The sequence below is a fragment of the Lagenorhynchus albirostris genome, chromosome 5, assembly GCF_949774975.1.
Source record: "Lagenorhynchus albirostris chromosome 5, mLagAlb1.1, whole genome shotgun sequence".
Taxonomy (NCBI): Eukaryota; Metazoa; Chordata; class Mammalia; order Artiodactyla; family Delphinidae; genus Lagenorhynchus; species Lagenorhynchus albirostris.
In genome coordinates, this window is record NC_083099.1 from 24682439 (window position 1) to 24699338 (window position 16900).

General features: G+C 43.0%; 1 protein-coding gene across 1 annotated transcript in view; it reads right to left on the bottom strand.

Annotated features, from left to right (window-relative positions):
- Window positions 1-1207, bottom strand: part of GRK7 (G protein-coupled receptor kinase 7) — a 34347-nt gene extending 33140 nt beyond the window's left edge. Inside the window, exon 1 of the mRNA XM_060149161.1 lies at window positions 602-1207. Within this exon, the coding sequence (XP_060005144.1) occupies window positions 602-1207 (606 nt within the window). The remainder of the gene's footprint in view (window positions 1-601) is intronic.
- Window positions 1208-16900: the final 15693 nt, after the last annotated feature.

Genomic DNA, 16900 nt, shown 5'->3' on the forward strand with positions numbered 1-16900 from the left:
GTAATTGTTAATGGGCACAGGGGTGACGAAAATATCTTGGAACTAGATAGAGATGATAGTTATACAAGATTGTAATGTACCAAATGCTATTAAATTGTACACTCTAAAATGGTTAATGGCTAATGTGACTTTTACCTTAAAGAATTTTTTTCAACTTAAGAAAAAGAAAGATGAGCACAGCATTGGTGCAAAAGGAATTCCAGGCTTTAATTCAAGATGAGTGTTTTCTTAGCTCTCTGAAGTTTTTCTCAAATTACCTCCATTACCACAATTAAGGGGAAAGGGGGATCCCCCATTGTTTGTTGCTATCATTCACCAGAGGGGCATTTCAGTGTGTGCCTGCCTGTTGTAGACCCCAGGATAAAGATTCTTGGCCAGTTCCACATTTTGTTAGTTTTTCCTATGCCATTCTCATTTTATTTCACGCGGTGACCGGAAAGAAGACGTGAGAGCAAGTTAGGAATTCTTTCTCCACATGTGGCACTGAGATTAGTTCTAAGTTCCCTTGAGATCAAAAAGGAAAAAAAAAAAAACGAGGTGAAATAAAACTCTATTATGCTGTCTATTTCGTCTTTCAACCTGGCTATTCTGAAACACTTACCTCCCCAAAACCACCTTTCCCCAGCACCCGGAACTCTTCGAAGTACTTGTCTGACACGGGTTGCATCTCAAAGACTTTCCACTGCAGAAACTTGTCATAGAAGGGGCTGGCCAGGAACTCTAGGAAGGGCTGGTCCTGCAAGAAGGCCATGGCCTCAGCCTTGGCCAGCTCCACCAGGGATGCTCGCTCTTCCTCCGTGGTGGCTGCTTGGCACTTGGTGACCAGAGCTGGGCTGAGGAAGGGGTGTGGGTGCCCCGGGGAGGCCGCACAAGTGGCCACCAGCCCCTGCAGCGTGCTGCCCTTGGCGGGACCCTCTTCGGCCAGCTCCCAGCTCTGTACCTCCTCCAGGAAGCCCACGGCCTCCTGGTACGCGGGCACCGTGGCTAGGAAGTCCCGGAAGAGGCGGCGGCCGATGGGCTGCTGCTCGCACAGGCTGTGGAAGTCTTTGGGCGGGGCCTGGCGGAGCTGCTCGCAGCTCTGCGGCCCGGGCAGCATCAGGGTCCGGCGTCGGCGCTGCAGTTCCTTGCTGTCGGCGTCCGAGGACTTCCGCGCCTGCAGGTAGGCCGAGTTGGCGATCAGGTTGTCCAGGCCCCCTATGTCGACCATGGCGGAGCACCAATCGTGCTCCCTCGGCACAGAAAAGGAAGGATGGAGGGCTGTGGCGGGGACGCCGTCAGTCCCGGGCCAGCTGGCTGCTGTCCGGTCCAAGGTGCAGTGACTTCTGCGGGATTTACAGCGAAGCTTCGGGTCTGAGGGTGGGACTGATGGAGGATGAGGAAAGAGGTTTCTCTTGTAAGAAGCTTTGCTGGCTATGTATAGCCGGCCAGGGAAGGGCGCCTCACAGGTCACCCACCGAGGGGAAAGCAGTCTGTGACACCTGCAGGGTCTACTGTTCATCATGGGGCCTTTCTCATCTACACCTGCTCCCTGAATCCCCAGCTACCAATTTCCAAAGGAAAGGTGGTGTGTTATTTGTTGATGACAGCAGTGTTTTCAACTGTGTCTGATTTTACGTATTTCCCAGCAGGTGCAAGGTAAATAAACTCCTAGGAATGACAGGTCAGGAAGACGAGCTGTGGGAAGCTGGAGAGGTTGTCTTCCTTGTGTCTAGCAGCGTGATCCAGAGCAGGTTACAGAAGGGGATGCTCTGAGCTGTGAGTCACGAGACATGTTCCCAGAGGCCCTTGGGAACCCGGGTCGTGGCCCTCAGAGTGGGCTGTGGCTCTCCCATAGCCGGCGACACCCTCTACAGCCTACAGAGATCCTCCAGCCATGGCTTTCTTAGTTCTGAGGAGTCTGTGACCTACAGTACCCAGTTAAAAAGGGGAGGGTCACCTTGACACAAAACATCCCATGAAATGACATCAGCAGGAAAATCACACCACTTCACATCATGTGGTCCAGACTATTCCAAGGGGACAAGCCTAAAAGGGGAATCTGAAGGTGAAGGAGCTGTGTGTGGAGACCCCGAGCCGTGAAGTTCCAGGCGTGGCCCTTCGACACCTCGGCCCAGGCTCCCTCATGAAGCCAGGAAGCTTCCCTCCACAGAGATCACTCAGAGCCGCCCCAGACCACGACCTCACAAAGAACAGAAATTGGTTTAGACAGAGATCAGGCTAAGAATCTCTGCTCCAAAAATAACACTTGTGTCCTACAGGGAAAGAACACTCAGGCTTTTTCTTCACAAAGCAAGGCTAAGGCAGCTTAAAAACAAAGTCATTCAGTATTATGCCAGAGTGTTTAAAAGGGGAAAAAAAAAGAGAGAGAGAGAGAGGAAGGAGAAAGGGGAGGAAAAATACCTGGTGAGTCTTTTTCCAAACAAACAACCTGTAGCACACTCTGTCAAAACATCATCGTGACGGCCGTGGTCTGCCTGACAGAGCCTGCTGACCGTCCCCCAGAGCAGATACGCACTTGGCCACATGCTACCAAGAATTATGTAATGAACTCGTGGGTGCCCTTTGGCTTTGCACTGCTGTGCTGTAAACCCTCAGCCCAATGGCAGAGGCGGGGGATCTGCACGAGGGACCACCGCTCGGAACGATGCCATCTGCTTTGCAACCCACGCTAGAAATGTTGGGACATTTTTTGTTGTTGGTATGTCATTCCAGGCCCACATTTCTGAGTAGTGAAAAATCAGTCTGAGACTCTCTCCTAAGGAGGAAATGCCTTTTCCTGGGGTTCTTATGAATACAGCGGCAACAGGGCAGAACTTTGAGAAAATGGTAGAATTGTCATCACATGACTACTTCACCTTATCGCTGAAAAAAGAACGTTTTTCACGGATGACCATATCCGCTATGAGCTGCTTGATCCCACTCTCACTGATACTGTCTTTTATCCCCGAGTAATCACTTCACCCAGCACTGTCCAATAGATAAATGCAAAGCCACATACGGAATTTCAGATTTTCTAGCAACCACATTAAAAAAAGTAAAAAGAAACATGTGAAGTTAGCTTTAAAATATATTTTACTTGGCCCAGTATATGGAAAATATTATCATTTCAATATATAATTGATATAAAAATTGCTAATGGAATATTTTGCATCTTTTTTGTGTCCTGAGTTTTCAGAATATGCTTTGCATTTTACACTTACCAGTTCTAGCCACACACATTTGAAATGCTCAGTAGTCACATGTGGCCAGTGTCTACCTTTTTGGACAGCACAGACAAACCTTTTGGATGTAGCTTTGTCACTCATAAATAAGAGAAAGTTTTTCTCGTGGTTTTTTTTTTTCTAATCAGAATACCATAGACCATCTGGGTTAAAAAAAAAAACTCTCTTAGTAATTAAAAATGATGTGACTGATGAGAACAGAATTTAAATAATATCTGACACAAAGTTTAGAAGTTATAAAATGGTTATACATTGACCACCGGCCATTTTAAGCAGAGTACCATTATTTTCAAAGTTTTACCCACCTGAAAAAAAAAAAAGTCTATTTAAAATGGAACACTCTATGTGATTACTAACAGTTAGGGTCCAGGGCTTCTCCCAACTTGATGAAACAGTAATTTTAGGTCCAATTAAAGAACAGCACTGAATACTTAGCTTAGAAGCACAGCCAAGTGCTGGGCACATTCAGGATACCCTGCGCCAAAGGGGGAAAATATCAGAAATCTTGGATTGGAGATGTGGCCCTATGGTTACAAGCACTAACTCCAGCACTGCTTGGGAGAGCTGAGTCCTGGCTCTAGCGAGTCCTAGCTGTGTGACCTTCTGCAAGTTACTTAACTTCTCTGAGTCTCAGTCTCATTATGTGAAAACAGAGCTAATGTTGATTCTTCTTTTTTTTTCAATTATAGTTTGTGTACAATATTACATGTTACAGGTGTATAATATAGTGATTCACAATTTTTAAAAGTTATACTTCATTTATATCAGTGTTGAGTTTTGAGTAAGTTCTTGAGAGAATTAAATGCCAAATAGTGCCTGGCACAAAGAAGTGATCAAAAAATATTTGATAAAATACTTTTTATCAAAGTATAAAAGTATCACTTTTATTTTATTTATTTTAAAATAAATTTATTTATTTATTTTAAAATAAATAAATAAATTTATTTATTTTTGGCTGCGTTAGGTCTTCGTTGCTGCGCACGGGCTTTCTCTAGTTGCAGTGAGCAGGGCCTACTCTTTGTTGTGGTGCAAGGGCTTCTCATTGCGGTGGCTTCTCTTGCTGTGGAACACAGGCTCTAGGCGCGCGGGCTTCAGTAGTTGTGGCTCCCGGGCTCTAGAGAGCAGGCTCAGTAGTTGTGGCACACGGGCTTAGTTGCTCCACGGCATGTGGGATCTTTCCTGACCAGGGATTGAACCCGTGTCCCCTGAATTGGCAGGTGGATTCTTAACCACTTTGCCACCAGGGAAGTCCCTCACTTTTAAATAATGACTATCAATCATCAAAACCTGATCCAGAATTATGCTTTTCTGATATGCAGATTGGAGACAGGAGATACCTAAGCAATGTGGAAGAAGGTGGGTTCCGTGCCCATCTAGCATAAAGCTGCCAACTCAGGGTCTCACATGACCTTGGAAAGCTGTGGGGACCCGTGGAGCAGGAAGACAGGGAGATCGGATTCATTAAGTGACATGAAAGACTTAGAACAACAAACTATTGCAACTAAGTGATTTACTATGTTCTGCCATAAAAAGGAAGACTAAACTCTGTCATGTGAAAAGAGGAGATATTTCAGTTTGAAAGAAAAAACAACTTTGATGCTAGGAAGAAAAACAATGAAAATATTTTAGTATCTTTTATGTCTAATTTTGTAACCTAAAGAAAAGGAAAAAATGCTCTTTACCCATCCAGGTCTTCCATTACATTTTGTATCATGTGGTTTAAAGCATTATTTATGACATGTATGTTCTTACATTTTAAAATGCTCTGATGTCATACAACATCTGAAACACAAAGAACATTTTTTAGGAAGTTTAGGTTAATGGTTAGTAATAGGGTGTGCTTGGTTTGCTTCTCTTTCTGAGGATTTTTAATTTTGAAAATACACCCTAGGTTGAGGAAAATGTAAAGCTAGGTTTCTAGGAAGAACATGACCATCCTTTACAACGCACAATTCTCTGCATGGTCCAATAGCACATATTTGAGGTTCAAGAATTATGAAATTATAGAGTTTGGTATTATGTGGTCTCAGAACCAGAAGGTATTTTGAGCAGTGTTAAGTTCTGAAGCAGATGAATATGTTAGCATTAGGACACCCAAAGAACCCAGGTTGTTCTTCAACTTCTGATTGAAATCCTTCCATAGTAAAGATTTTTGCTTTTTTTGTTCAGTAGCAGCCCTCTACTGGAAGAAAAAGCAAAAGGGTCTTATCCTTCCAACCACAGCTGACCACACTTCACATTTACTAATTTGAAGAAATCAAGGATACCCCTTGCTTGTTAAAATTCACAGATACTAAACAGAGAAGAGGTGGAGCTAGATAAACTTTATTGTTTCAATGTAGTCACAGAATTTTCACACAGAAATTTAGTTTTCAAGCACCTTGTCTTTTAGATTGAAATATTGAATAGTAAGACCAGTGGTAGGCCTACTGAATTGCCTTCAACAGAGTTCTACAGACAATTGAGGTTTTCTTAGTGAAGTAAGAAAGGAGTCATACACAAGATATTTTCATAGAACTAAGTGTAAAAATTCTATAAGGGATAAATCACCATTTTATCACACCATTTTTAGAGATCTTTTTGTTTTGGAAAATCTCAAATGTGCATAAAAGTGGTGAGAATAGTAAAAGAAACTCCCATATGCTCAGCATTCAACTTTATCATCAGCATTATTAGCATTGTCCCAATATTCTTTCACTTTCATCTAACACCCCCTTGTTTTGTTTTAAATACTTAAATTTTTTAGAGCAGTTTTAGATTCATAGCAAAATGGAGAAGAAGGTACAGAGTTCCCACATGTCCCCACACATGCATAGCCTCCCCCATTATCAACATCCCACCACCAGAGTGGTACTCTTCTTATGATTCATGAACCTACATTGACACATCATAATCCTCCAAAGTCCACAGCTTACATTAGGATTCTCCCCAGCCCTTTTTTTTGCTGGAGTATTTTAAAGAAAATCCCATGTCACTGTATCTGTAAATACTTTGGTATATATAATATACATTTATATAGGTACATACGCATACATATATATTATGTATTTTGTGTAATATAAACAAACAGGGTTTGGTGAAGCAGCTCAGAGATTAGCTCTAACAGAAGGCTGGTTCCACCCCTAGGGCTGGAGGAGGTGTGTTCTCAGAGCCTAGGGCCACAAACACCCAATGGGCCATGGAACCATGAGGGGAACTATAGTGGATTGAACGATATGTTCAAGTCCTGAAACCCAATACTTGTGAATGTGACCTTATTAGGCAATAGGGAGCTTGCAAATGCAGTCAAGTCAAGATGAGGTCATACTAGATTAGGGTTGACCCTAAATCTGATGACTGGTATCTTTATTTAAAAAAAAAGAAAAAAAGAGAGAGAGAAAGAGATTTGGATGCAGAGACACAGAGGAGACACATGGAGAAGAGGCCATGTGAAGACAGAGGCAGAGGTTGGAGTAATGCATCTACAAGCCAAGGAACATTGCTGACAACCACCAGAAGTTAGGAGAGAAGCACAGCACAGAGGCTTCAGAAAGAACCAACTCTGCTGACACCTTGATTTTGGACTTCCGGTCTCCGGAAAGGTGAGAGAATAAATTTCAGCTGTTTAAGCCACTCATTCTGTGGTATTTTGTTAGCAGTCCTAGCAGGTTGTTACAACAAGGGAGGCTGGGAGGTGAGCCCCCTGAGATGCAGATTCAGAGAAGGGCAAAGTCAGAGGACATATCTGAGAACAAACATGTCGATGGTCAGCATGACTATTATGCCATTGTCCCCCCAACACAGTTCCCAATAGTTCCTTGATACAATGTCATATCCAGAAATAAACTTTTATGTGTTAATTGTTGAGATTTGGGGGTTTCTTTATTACCCAGCCCAATTTAGCTTATCCTAAAATTGTTTATCAGCCTGTATGTATTACTGCTTGCTCCTAGTCAACTGCTATTCTAAAACATTTGTGCCTGCATTCATTTGTTCAGAACACTGACTAATGTTCACCTACTGTGAACATTATTGTGAATTGTACTGAATAAGCACCTACCGTGTGTCAGAACTCACAGCCAGTTTGTAGGGGTACCATGACGAATAAGGTCCCTGCCACCTGCCTTCTTCCTCCCTCCAGCATGTCTTTATTGGGGTCTCCCATGTGCCTGGCATTGTGCTGGGGCTGTGGCCACAGTGAAGAGCCAAGGCAGATGTGGTCCCTGCCCCCATGGAACTTACCGTCTAGTGAGGAAGGTGAAATTTACCACGTGATTTTCCATTTGTGTGAAGTGATCCAGTGATCTTCTGGACTGGAGGAAACTAGGATTTCACACAGAAATGATCCTTGTGCTTTGTTTCCTGCCAAAATGGCAGCTTTTCTAGTTCTCAGGCTTACATGGTGTCATGGTATAACACCAAGCATTTAGTTCAGCTCTACTGCAATTGATAGTGAAACAGTCACTGTGCATCTGAAGGAAAAAATCCTTTCATCAACGGGAATCCTGATCTTCTTTAAAAGCCATACCAAGAAATCTTGCTTTTGAGGCTACTTAGGATAGAAGAAGTTGCAAAAGGCCCAAAGAATCTGTAGGCCTTGTTTAAGGTCTCTTGTTTTTATCATAAATTAAATTCATAAATATTGAACCTTAGGATCCGTAATCTGGTATAACATAAATATCTTCCTCTCGAAACAAGAATCTGATTGTTCTAATAATGACTACACACCCATAACAGAGTATATGATTCTTAAACAAAGAGCCATAATAGCTGAGAGAGAAAATTAAGTAACTGGTATATTTGGTGGAAATAGAAAATACTTCCCGATGGAGGTTCGATTTGGAAATGGATCATGGCAGATGCACAAAAGAAAATGAACTGTATATGTTTACACAATGAAATTTTAAACATCTATAAACAACTTTCCAGAGAGTGAGAGATTTTTATTAAAGAAGACTAAGAGATTATTAGAGAAGACCAAACAATATAATGTTAACAAAGAAAAAGCAAAATAAAATCCACTAAACATATATTTGGTAAGTGAGGGAAATGTGGGAAACAGCAAGAAAAAGTTCTTGTGGTTATAAAGAGTGAAACAAGGGAGTAAAAGTCAAAGTTATTTTTAGTAGAACATAAAAGACTTATTGTGGAAGTGCAAACTATCAGGTATAAAATTAGCTTCAAGGATATATTGTACAACACTGGAAATATAGCCAATATTTTATAATGACTACAAATGGAATATAACCTTTAAACATTGTGAATCACTCTATTGTACACCTGTAACTTATACAATATTGTATAATAGATCACCTATATATCTGTGTATTCATTCATCCTACAGGTAGAGAGAGAGAGAGAGGGAGAAGATAGGTAAATAGATAGATAGGACATATGTCAAGTATTGTTCTAGGCACTAGGTATGTAGCAGTAAACAAAATAGACAGAGTGTCTATTAAGACATTACATATTATTAATGTCCATAAAGACATTACATTTTAGTGGATGAGAATGTCAATAAACAAAATAAGTAAAATATATAATATATTAAATGGTGGTGTTACAAACTACCCAAAAACTTCATAGCCTAAAATAATGACTTAGAACTTCTCAGGGTTCTGTGCTTTGACTGGCAGCTCTTTGCTGGTCTCACTCAGTGGCTGAATTCAGCTGGTGGGTTGGCAGACAGCTGAGCTCAGGTGGGAGAGCTGGAAGCCACTGGAAGTTTTCAGCAGAGGAATGCTATGGTGGATGGACGTTTTAACAGGATCACAGGCTGAAGTGGGCAAGGGTAAAAACAAAATCAATTTGGAGTCTACAGCAGTAGCTCTGATGAGAGGTCAGTTGAGGCCGTAAGAGGGTTTGTTCCTGAGTTGAATGTGGGGTGTGGCAGAAAGACAGAGGACAGGGTGAACTCTGGGGTTTTGGGCCTGAGTAACTGGAAGGATGAATTTCCCCTAAACTCAGCTGAAAATCCTCTGGAGGGGCAGGTTTCAGGGAAGATGAAGAACTCAGTCTTGTACCTGTTCAATCTGAACTGCCTATGGGGCATCCGAATGGAGATCTTAATCTGCTGGATCTATGGGTCTGGAGTGCAGGGGAGAGGCCTGGGCTGGAGATATTCATTGTCACCCTGCATATAAAGGGCATGTAAAGCCGTGGGACTGGATGCAACACACTGGGGTGATAGCAGAGAAGAAGGCTGAGGACTGAGCCCTAGAGGTGGGGGGGGGAGGGGGAGAGGGCAGTGGGGAAGAAGGAAAGCCGGCAGAGGATGCTAACCTAGGAACCACGTGCAGAAAGGCTGTCCCGGAAGAGAGTGATCAGCTGTGACAAATGCTGCTGGTAGGCCAAGCGAGATAAGGATTGAAGAACTAACTGACTGTTGTTGACAGTTTTATTTATTGGTTTCTTTGTGAAGCTGAAAAGGAATATTAAATGGGATGAAAGATACTGATTTTACTTATAAAAGTGGGTACTTAAAAATGAGAAGTTATGCTATGTATAAAGGAAAACCAACCAACCAACCAACCAACCAACTGACCTAGTAGTATTGTCAGCTGGGTGGCACACCAGCATTGATTCTTTGGGCAGATAAATGAATTCTGTTCAAGAGCTTTAATTCAGAATTTTTCCAAGGTCTAGTTTTTACTAGCAGATTTGACTTTGAAATATTTCTGTTGCTTATCACGATCAAGGATATTTGAAATCACTACTGTGTTGTGCTACATCTTCTGGCGGCGGGCCGGGGGTGGTGGCGAGGGAGACAAAGTTAATACAGTTCTGATTAATAGCAATTAAATATGCTATTTTAATAAAATACTGAAACAAAATATGTTGCAATTTAAAGGTCACTAGGGAGCTTGGCAAGAGCAGTTTCAATGGAGTGATGTGATGAAACCCTTATTAGAGTCAGTTCAATAGGGAATGGAAGGAGATAAATTGGAAGCTGGCAGCATAAGCTTCTCTTTTGAGGAGTTTTACTCTGGTGTGACCACTGGAGTGAGAAGCCAAGGTAGGGGTGGAGAGCACACGATCACTGGAGGAGAGGAGGTCAGGGGGTTGAGAAACCAGGGTATTACAAGCATCATTCATGTGAATGATGAGATCACCAAGAATTATCCAAAGAGCAGTGATGGAGAGACTGACAGAGAGCCAGGAGCTAGCATCTTCATCCAACAAAGGGGAGTGACAGTGTGAGGCCATTAGTGAGCAGTGGAGTCTAATGACATGAGAGTGCAAGCTGGGTGGTTTTAGGGAGGGAAGCAGCAACAGAGAGAAATGAAGACATCTCCCACATTGCCAGGTCCAGCGGTATGAGGGACCAGGAGGGTTACCGAAGGAGCAGTGTTCTCGGGGGAGAAGCAGGTTTAAGCGAGAATAAGAAAGTGAAAGGAACTTTTGGAGAAGGATGAGGATGGAGGATGTTTTTGGTGTGAATATCAGAGGGCACAGAGGAAGAGTTTCAGAAGTTGGGGAGGGGTGGGAGACGAAGGAATAAAAGGGAATTTAAAGAACTACTTCGGGGGCTTTGGTGGCGCAGTGGTTGAGAGTCCGCCTGCTGATGCAGGGGACACGGGTTTGTGCCCCGGTCCGGGAAGATCCCACATTCTGCGGAGCGGCTGGGCCCGTGAGCCATGGCCGCTGAGCCTGCGCGTCCGGAGCCTGTGCTCTGCAACGGGAGAAGCCACAACAGTGAGAGGCCCGCGTACTGCAATAAAAGAACTACTTCGGATTAGATTTCAGAGAATGCGAGGTGACTGGGAAAGCCTGGGTTTCTTGCGCTGACTAGGGATGAAGAGCAGGGTGAGATTGACCGTCTCAAAGCAGATGATGGTGGTGGTCAGACTCTTGAGTTTCCCAGGCAGGGAGGGGTGCATGCAGGGTGCTAGAGCTGGAGCTCCCACTGGACCACTGTGGCCAGAGTTGAGAGAGGTCTCATTTGGAGACCTTGGGCCCCTCCCACCTGGCCCACGGAGGAGGAGCTGGCAGGGGGTTGGTCTGACCTGAGTTGGGAGGGCCTGGAGTATTCACATGGTTAGACGATGGGTTTGAGGGCTGCGTGTGGAGACCTCATAAGGACTTTAAGAGGAAACTCCTTTGACTTTGCATCTGCCTAAAGGACCTAACAGCAGGGCTGTGGAGGAGTTGGGGGGACTTCAGCATTCCTAAGGTTTATTAGGTATCTGTAGGCACTCATAAAACCTCAATTCTGGGCCATCTGTCCAACAGAAACCCAAAACTACAGCCTCAGGGCTGTCAAGGGCTATTTTAACCATAAGGTCTGGGAAAGATGCACATCCATATCTTTATCCCTAAGAAGACCTAAGCCTGTTAGAAAAGTTCAGAGTTAGTGTTGTTCAGTTTAGGGTTCAGTGAAGCATTTCAGGCTACCCTAAAATTTCCATCTTATAATGGGGGCAGCTCTAAGATTTTGTACATTTAAAACCCTGAGAAACATTCTAGAAGAGAGTTGGAAAGAATAAAACGTTTGCTCTTTAAAAAAATCACTTCTTGCTTTACTTATTTCTTCTGCATTTTGCTAAACTTCTTGAAAATGTAGCCCTTCTAATGAACTCCAAGGAGCTTTCTCAGATTACCTCCACAGGGGACCAGAACAAGATGAGAAAACACAATTATTTTGATTTGACTGCTTTCTTGAAGAGTTGAACAATAAGACAAATGGAACAACCATTAATGCATTTTCCACTTAGTAGCAAATGTAAAAGGGTGTTGGCTGTGATCTTAAATAATAATATCCCTTTCTCTTTTCTAAATTTATTTATTTATTTATTGGCTGTGTTTTGGTCTTCGTTGCTGCACGCGGGCTTTCTTTAGTTGTGGCGAGCGAGAGCTACTCTTCGTTGCGGTGCTCGGTCTTCTCATTGTGGTGGCTTCTCTTTTTGCAGAGCACGGGCTCTAGGTGCACAGGCTTCAGTAGCTGCGGCATGTGGGCTCAGTAGTTGTGGCTCGTGGGCTCTAGAGTGCAGGCTCAGTAGTTGTGGCGCACGGGCTTAGTTGCTCCGTGGCATGTGGGATTTTCCCGGACCAGGGCTCGAACCCATGTCCCCTGCATTGGCGGGTGGATTCCTAATCACTGTGCCACCAGGGAAGTCCCCATTTCTCTTTTTACATGTGGGTTTATTTTACATAGAGTAAAATGTATAGATCTTAAATGTACAGTTTGAAGAGTTTTGACAAATGTATAAACTCACGTAACCATCACCCAAGTCAACTTATAGAACATTTCTATCACCACTGAAAATTTTCTTATGCCTTTTCCAGTCAATAGCCCCGCTGAGAAGCTACCATTCTTCTGATTTCTAACACTGCAGTTTAGTTTTGCCTGTTCTTGAACTTTGTAGAAACAGAATCACGTAGTTAAGTACCCTTTTATGACTGGATTCTTTTGCTCAACACAATGTTTTGACATTCATCCATATTGTAGCATGTATCAGTTTTTCCTTTTTTTTTCCTGCTATTCAATTCATTCTATGAATAGCACATTATTCTTCTGTTGATGGACATTTGGGTTGTTTCCAGTTTGGCGCTAGTATAAGTATGAAAAAAGCTCCTTTAATTCATCTATGTCTTTTTGTGGACAAATGTTTTCATTTTTCTTGGGCAAATACCTAGGAGTAGAATTGCTGGGTCGTAGGATAGATGCATACTTAACTTTTTATGATACTGCTTTCTGTTTTCCAAAATGGCTGTTCCATGTTTCATTCCCACCAGCAATGGAGGAGAATTTCAGAGCCTTCACATCTTCACCAAGACATGGTGTTATCAGTCTTTTAAACTTGAGCTGTTCTACAGGGTGCGTAGAGGTATTTCATGGCAATTTTAACTTGCATTTCTGATGAGGAATGTTAGGTATATTTTCATGTGCTGACTGCCTATTTGTATATCTTCTTTTTCGAAGTATCTTTTCAATTATTTTGCCCAATATCCAGCTCCTTAATTAAGCTTTTGTTGGTAATATGGCCTCATCAGGCAGTATTCTGTTGACCGATCATGTTCTTTAGTAGAGAAGCTGAATGTTCTGCAGGAAGGCAGTGAAGGCAGAAATAAGATAGCTAGGTAAGAGCATCAGATTTATATCTTTCCAAACACTTTAAATTTCTCAGGATGACTGTAGAAGTAACCGTTTTTATTTGTAAAAGATTCCATGTGCTATTTCAGTTCAAAGTTTCAAAATACAAAGACCAATTACTCTATAATCTCTGCATAAAATTAGAGTTAGGGAAAATATATAAAAGTGGTGTTACAGCCTGTATAAAATGATTTTTTTATAGAGTTATATTTTTGAGACATACAATTTTATTAGACTATCCAAATTTGTGTCATAATGGACATGTACTAAAGTCTCATTAAATTTTTTTGCTTTACAAGTCAGCATATCTAAAAACATAAACACACGGGCTTCCCTGGTGGCGCAGTGGTTAAGAATCCACCTGCCAATGCAGGGGACACAGGTTCGAGCCCTGGTCCGGGGAGATCCCACATGCTGCAGAGCAACTAAGCCTGTGCGCCACAACTACTGAGCCTGTGCTCTAGAGTCCATGAGCCACAACTACTGAGCCCACAAGCCACAACTACTGAAGCCCGCCCGCCTAGAGCCTGTGCTCCTCAACAAGAGAAGCCACTGCAATTAGAAGCCCGTGCACTGCAACGAAGAGCAGCCCCCGCTCGCCACAACTAGAGAAAACCCTGTGTGCAGCAACGAAGACCCAACACAGCCAAAAATAAATAAATTTATAAACAAGATGACAACAACAAAAACATAAACACAAAGATGTCATTTCAGAGAGAAAATGATCTCTAAGATCCTTTCCAATTCTAAGAGTCTATGAGAACAAGTCTCAGATCTGCCTCCCTGAAGGCGAGGGACTTGAGATATTTATGGGATAAATGAGCAGAGTGGTCTTAGGCATGGAGAAAGGTGACTGGAGGTAGAGAAACAGTGAGGTAATCAGTGTTCTGTGCAGGTATATCTGGGTTACATGCTTCTTTGTGGGATGCATGATCAAAAATGGAGGTGCTTAGCATGGTCTGAGGGTGGAGTTTTTGGCCCTCTAACATCAAAAGGTCATTTATGGGACACCCGTGCAGGCCCAGTTTTGAGATCGGTGATCTCAATCAGTCTTATCTGGCTCAAATTGGACAAGAGCTGACTCCAATTTCCTAAAAAACAACTTAAGCCCCCGTTACTAGCAACCCATAGGTCAGAGGTGTTATCTATAGGGGTGGTTAATGACTCTTGTGATAGATTACCTAGGCTGTGTGAAGCTTGGAGGGTAGGCAATTAAGGAAAAAAAACTAAAGCGTGCTTAACCAGTAAAGGCAGGTTACAAGCAGAGGGGTTTTTAACAAGCTGTTCCCTTGTTTGTTGTTCTGTAAGACAAGCTCAAGAATTTCTGTTAGTCCCCAGCTTCTGTGAACCCTATGGGGCATGGTTTCACATGTAGCAGCAACTCCCCATCTATAAACAATTGTTAAGTTATTTGCTAACATGAATCGTGGCAGATAATATGGGTTGATTCATTCAACACCTATTCCCAATTACTTTTCCTCTTTTATCCCTCTACTGTAACAGCTGGAAAGCCAAACTTCATCTCTCTTTCCCTTTGCGTCTAGAAGGGGCTGTGTGACATAATTCTGGCCAATGAGTAATAGAGTAAAGACACTAGGAAGGACAGCCCTTCCCTAGTAGAAGTCAAAGTCTTGCTAAAGAAAAAATATCCTTTTCCCCCTCACATTTCTCCAAAAATATGAATACGAGGCATACAAAACAGCAGCCATCCTGGGACTGTGAAGGAGAGGGCATGAGAATGAGATTTTTTTGGTACGCGGGCCTCTCACTGTTGTGGCTTCTCTCGCTGCGGAGCACAGGCTCCGGACGCGCAGGCCTAGCGGCCATGGCTCACGGGCCCAGCCGCTCCGCGGCATGTGGGATCCTCCCGGACCGGGGCACGAACCCGCGTTCCCTGCATCGGCAGGCGGACTCTCAACCACTGTGCCACCAGGGAAGCCCGAGAATGAGATTTTAAGATGAAGATGTCAAGAGCAGAAAGGAGAGAGTCTGGTTCCTGATGGCACTGCCGACCATTCTACTAGCCCTGGACTTCCTACCCCAGGCTTCTTATTGTGTGAGACAATTGTCCTCTATCTTTTTAAGCCGGTGTGGTCAGTTTTTCTGTTATTTGCTGCCAAATGTATTGCCAGCTGATTCACTAGTGTTTAAAAGAGGATACCAGACCAAACATGAAATTAATTCTTTATATTTTGCACCATTATCTGTTTATGGAACCTGCCTTTATTAAGGACGTAAGCTTTTCAAGGAACTCCAAGTATTGAGACATAATTATACTTCTACATGAACAGAAGGGCTTAACATTTTTCACCATGTTATTTACTATGGGAACCAAATTTTAAAACATTGATAAATCTAGTAATAACCTGCTTCAGTATTGTTTGAGCATTCATGAAAAATGTACCAAACACTTTAATACATTATTTTTTTTAACCAATGATCTTGTCATATGCACCTACTCTTTTATTTATTTATTCATTCATTTATTTTTGGCTGCATTGGGTCTTTGCTGCTGTGTGCGGGCTTTCTCTAGTTGCAGCACGTGGGCTTCTCATTGTGGTGGCTTCTCTTGTTGAGGAGCGTGGGCTCTAGGTGCGTGGGCTTCAGTAGTTGTGGCACATGGGCTCAGTAGTTGTGGCTCACAAGCTCTAGCGCGCAGGCTCAGTAGTTGTGGCGCACGGGCTTAGTTGCTCCATGGCATGTGGGGTCTTCCCAGAGCAGGGCTCGAATCCGTGTCCCCTTCATTGGCAGGCGGATTCTTAACCACTGCACCACCAGGGAAGTCCGTGATTCACAATTTTTTTGTTTGTTTTTGTTTTGCGTACGCGGGACTCTCACTGTTGTGGCCTCTCCCGTTGCGGAGCACAGGCTCCGGACGCGCAGGCTCAGCGGCCATGGCTCACGGGCCCAGCCGCTCCGCGGCATGTGGGATCTTCCCGGACCGGGGCATGAACCTGTATCCCCTGCATCGGCAGGCGGACTCTCAACCACTGCGCCACCAGAGAAGCCCCGTGATTCACAATTTTTAAAGGTCATACTCCAGTTATAGTTATTATAAAATATTGGCTATATTCCCTGCATTGTACAATATATCTTTGCAACTTATTTTATGCATAATAGTTGTACCTCTTTTGAATGTTTGAATTTAGATCAGATATTACAGCAGTATACTAGAGCACAGTAAAATGATACAGAGCACAATAAAATGGTATAGAACATTATGAAATGGTACAGAACACAATGAAATGGCTTGGCCAGTACTTGAAAACACAGAATATACAGCTCTAAACTACAGCTATGAAAAAAGACGTATGCGTGTGTCTTCACAGAACTGAAAACGGAAATATGTGAACAAACTTTACAAAAGCAATTTTGGAGAAAAATATATTCAAATGAAGTATTCTTTTGAGACAATATAAGCTAGTGGTGAAACACAAATTCTAGAACTAGTCTGCCTGGATTCACATCCTGCTTTTCATTTACTAGTGTTGTAAAGTTAGGCAGGTGTTTTAGCTTGGACTGCCTTAACAAAATACCATAGACTGGGTGGCTTAAACAACAGAAATTTATTTTCTCACAGTTCTGGAGGCTGGAAAGTCTAAGATCA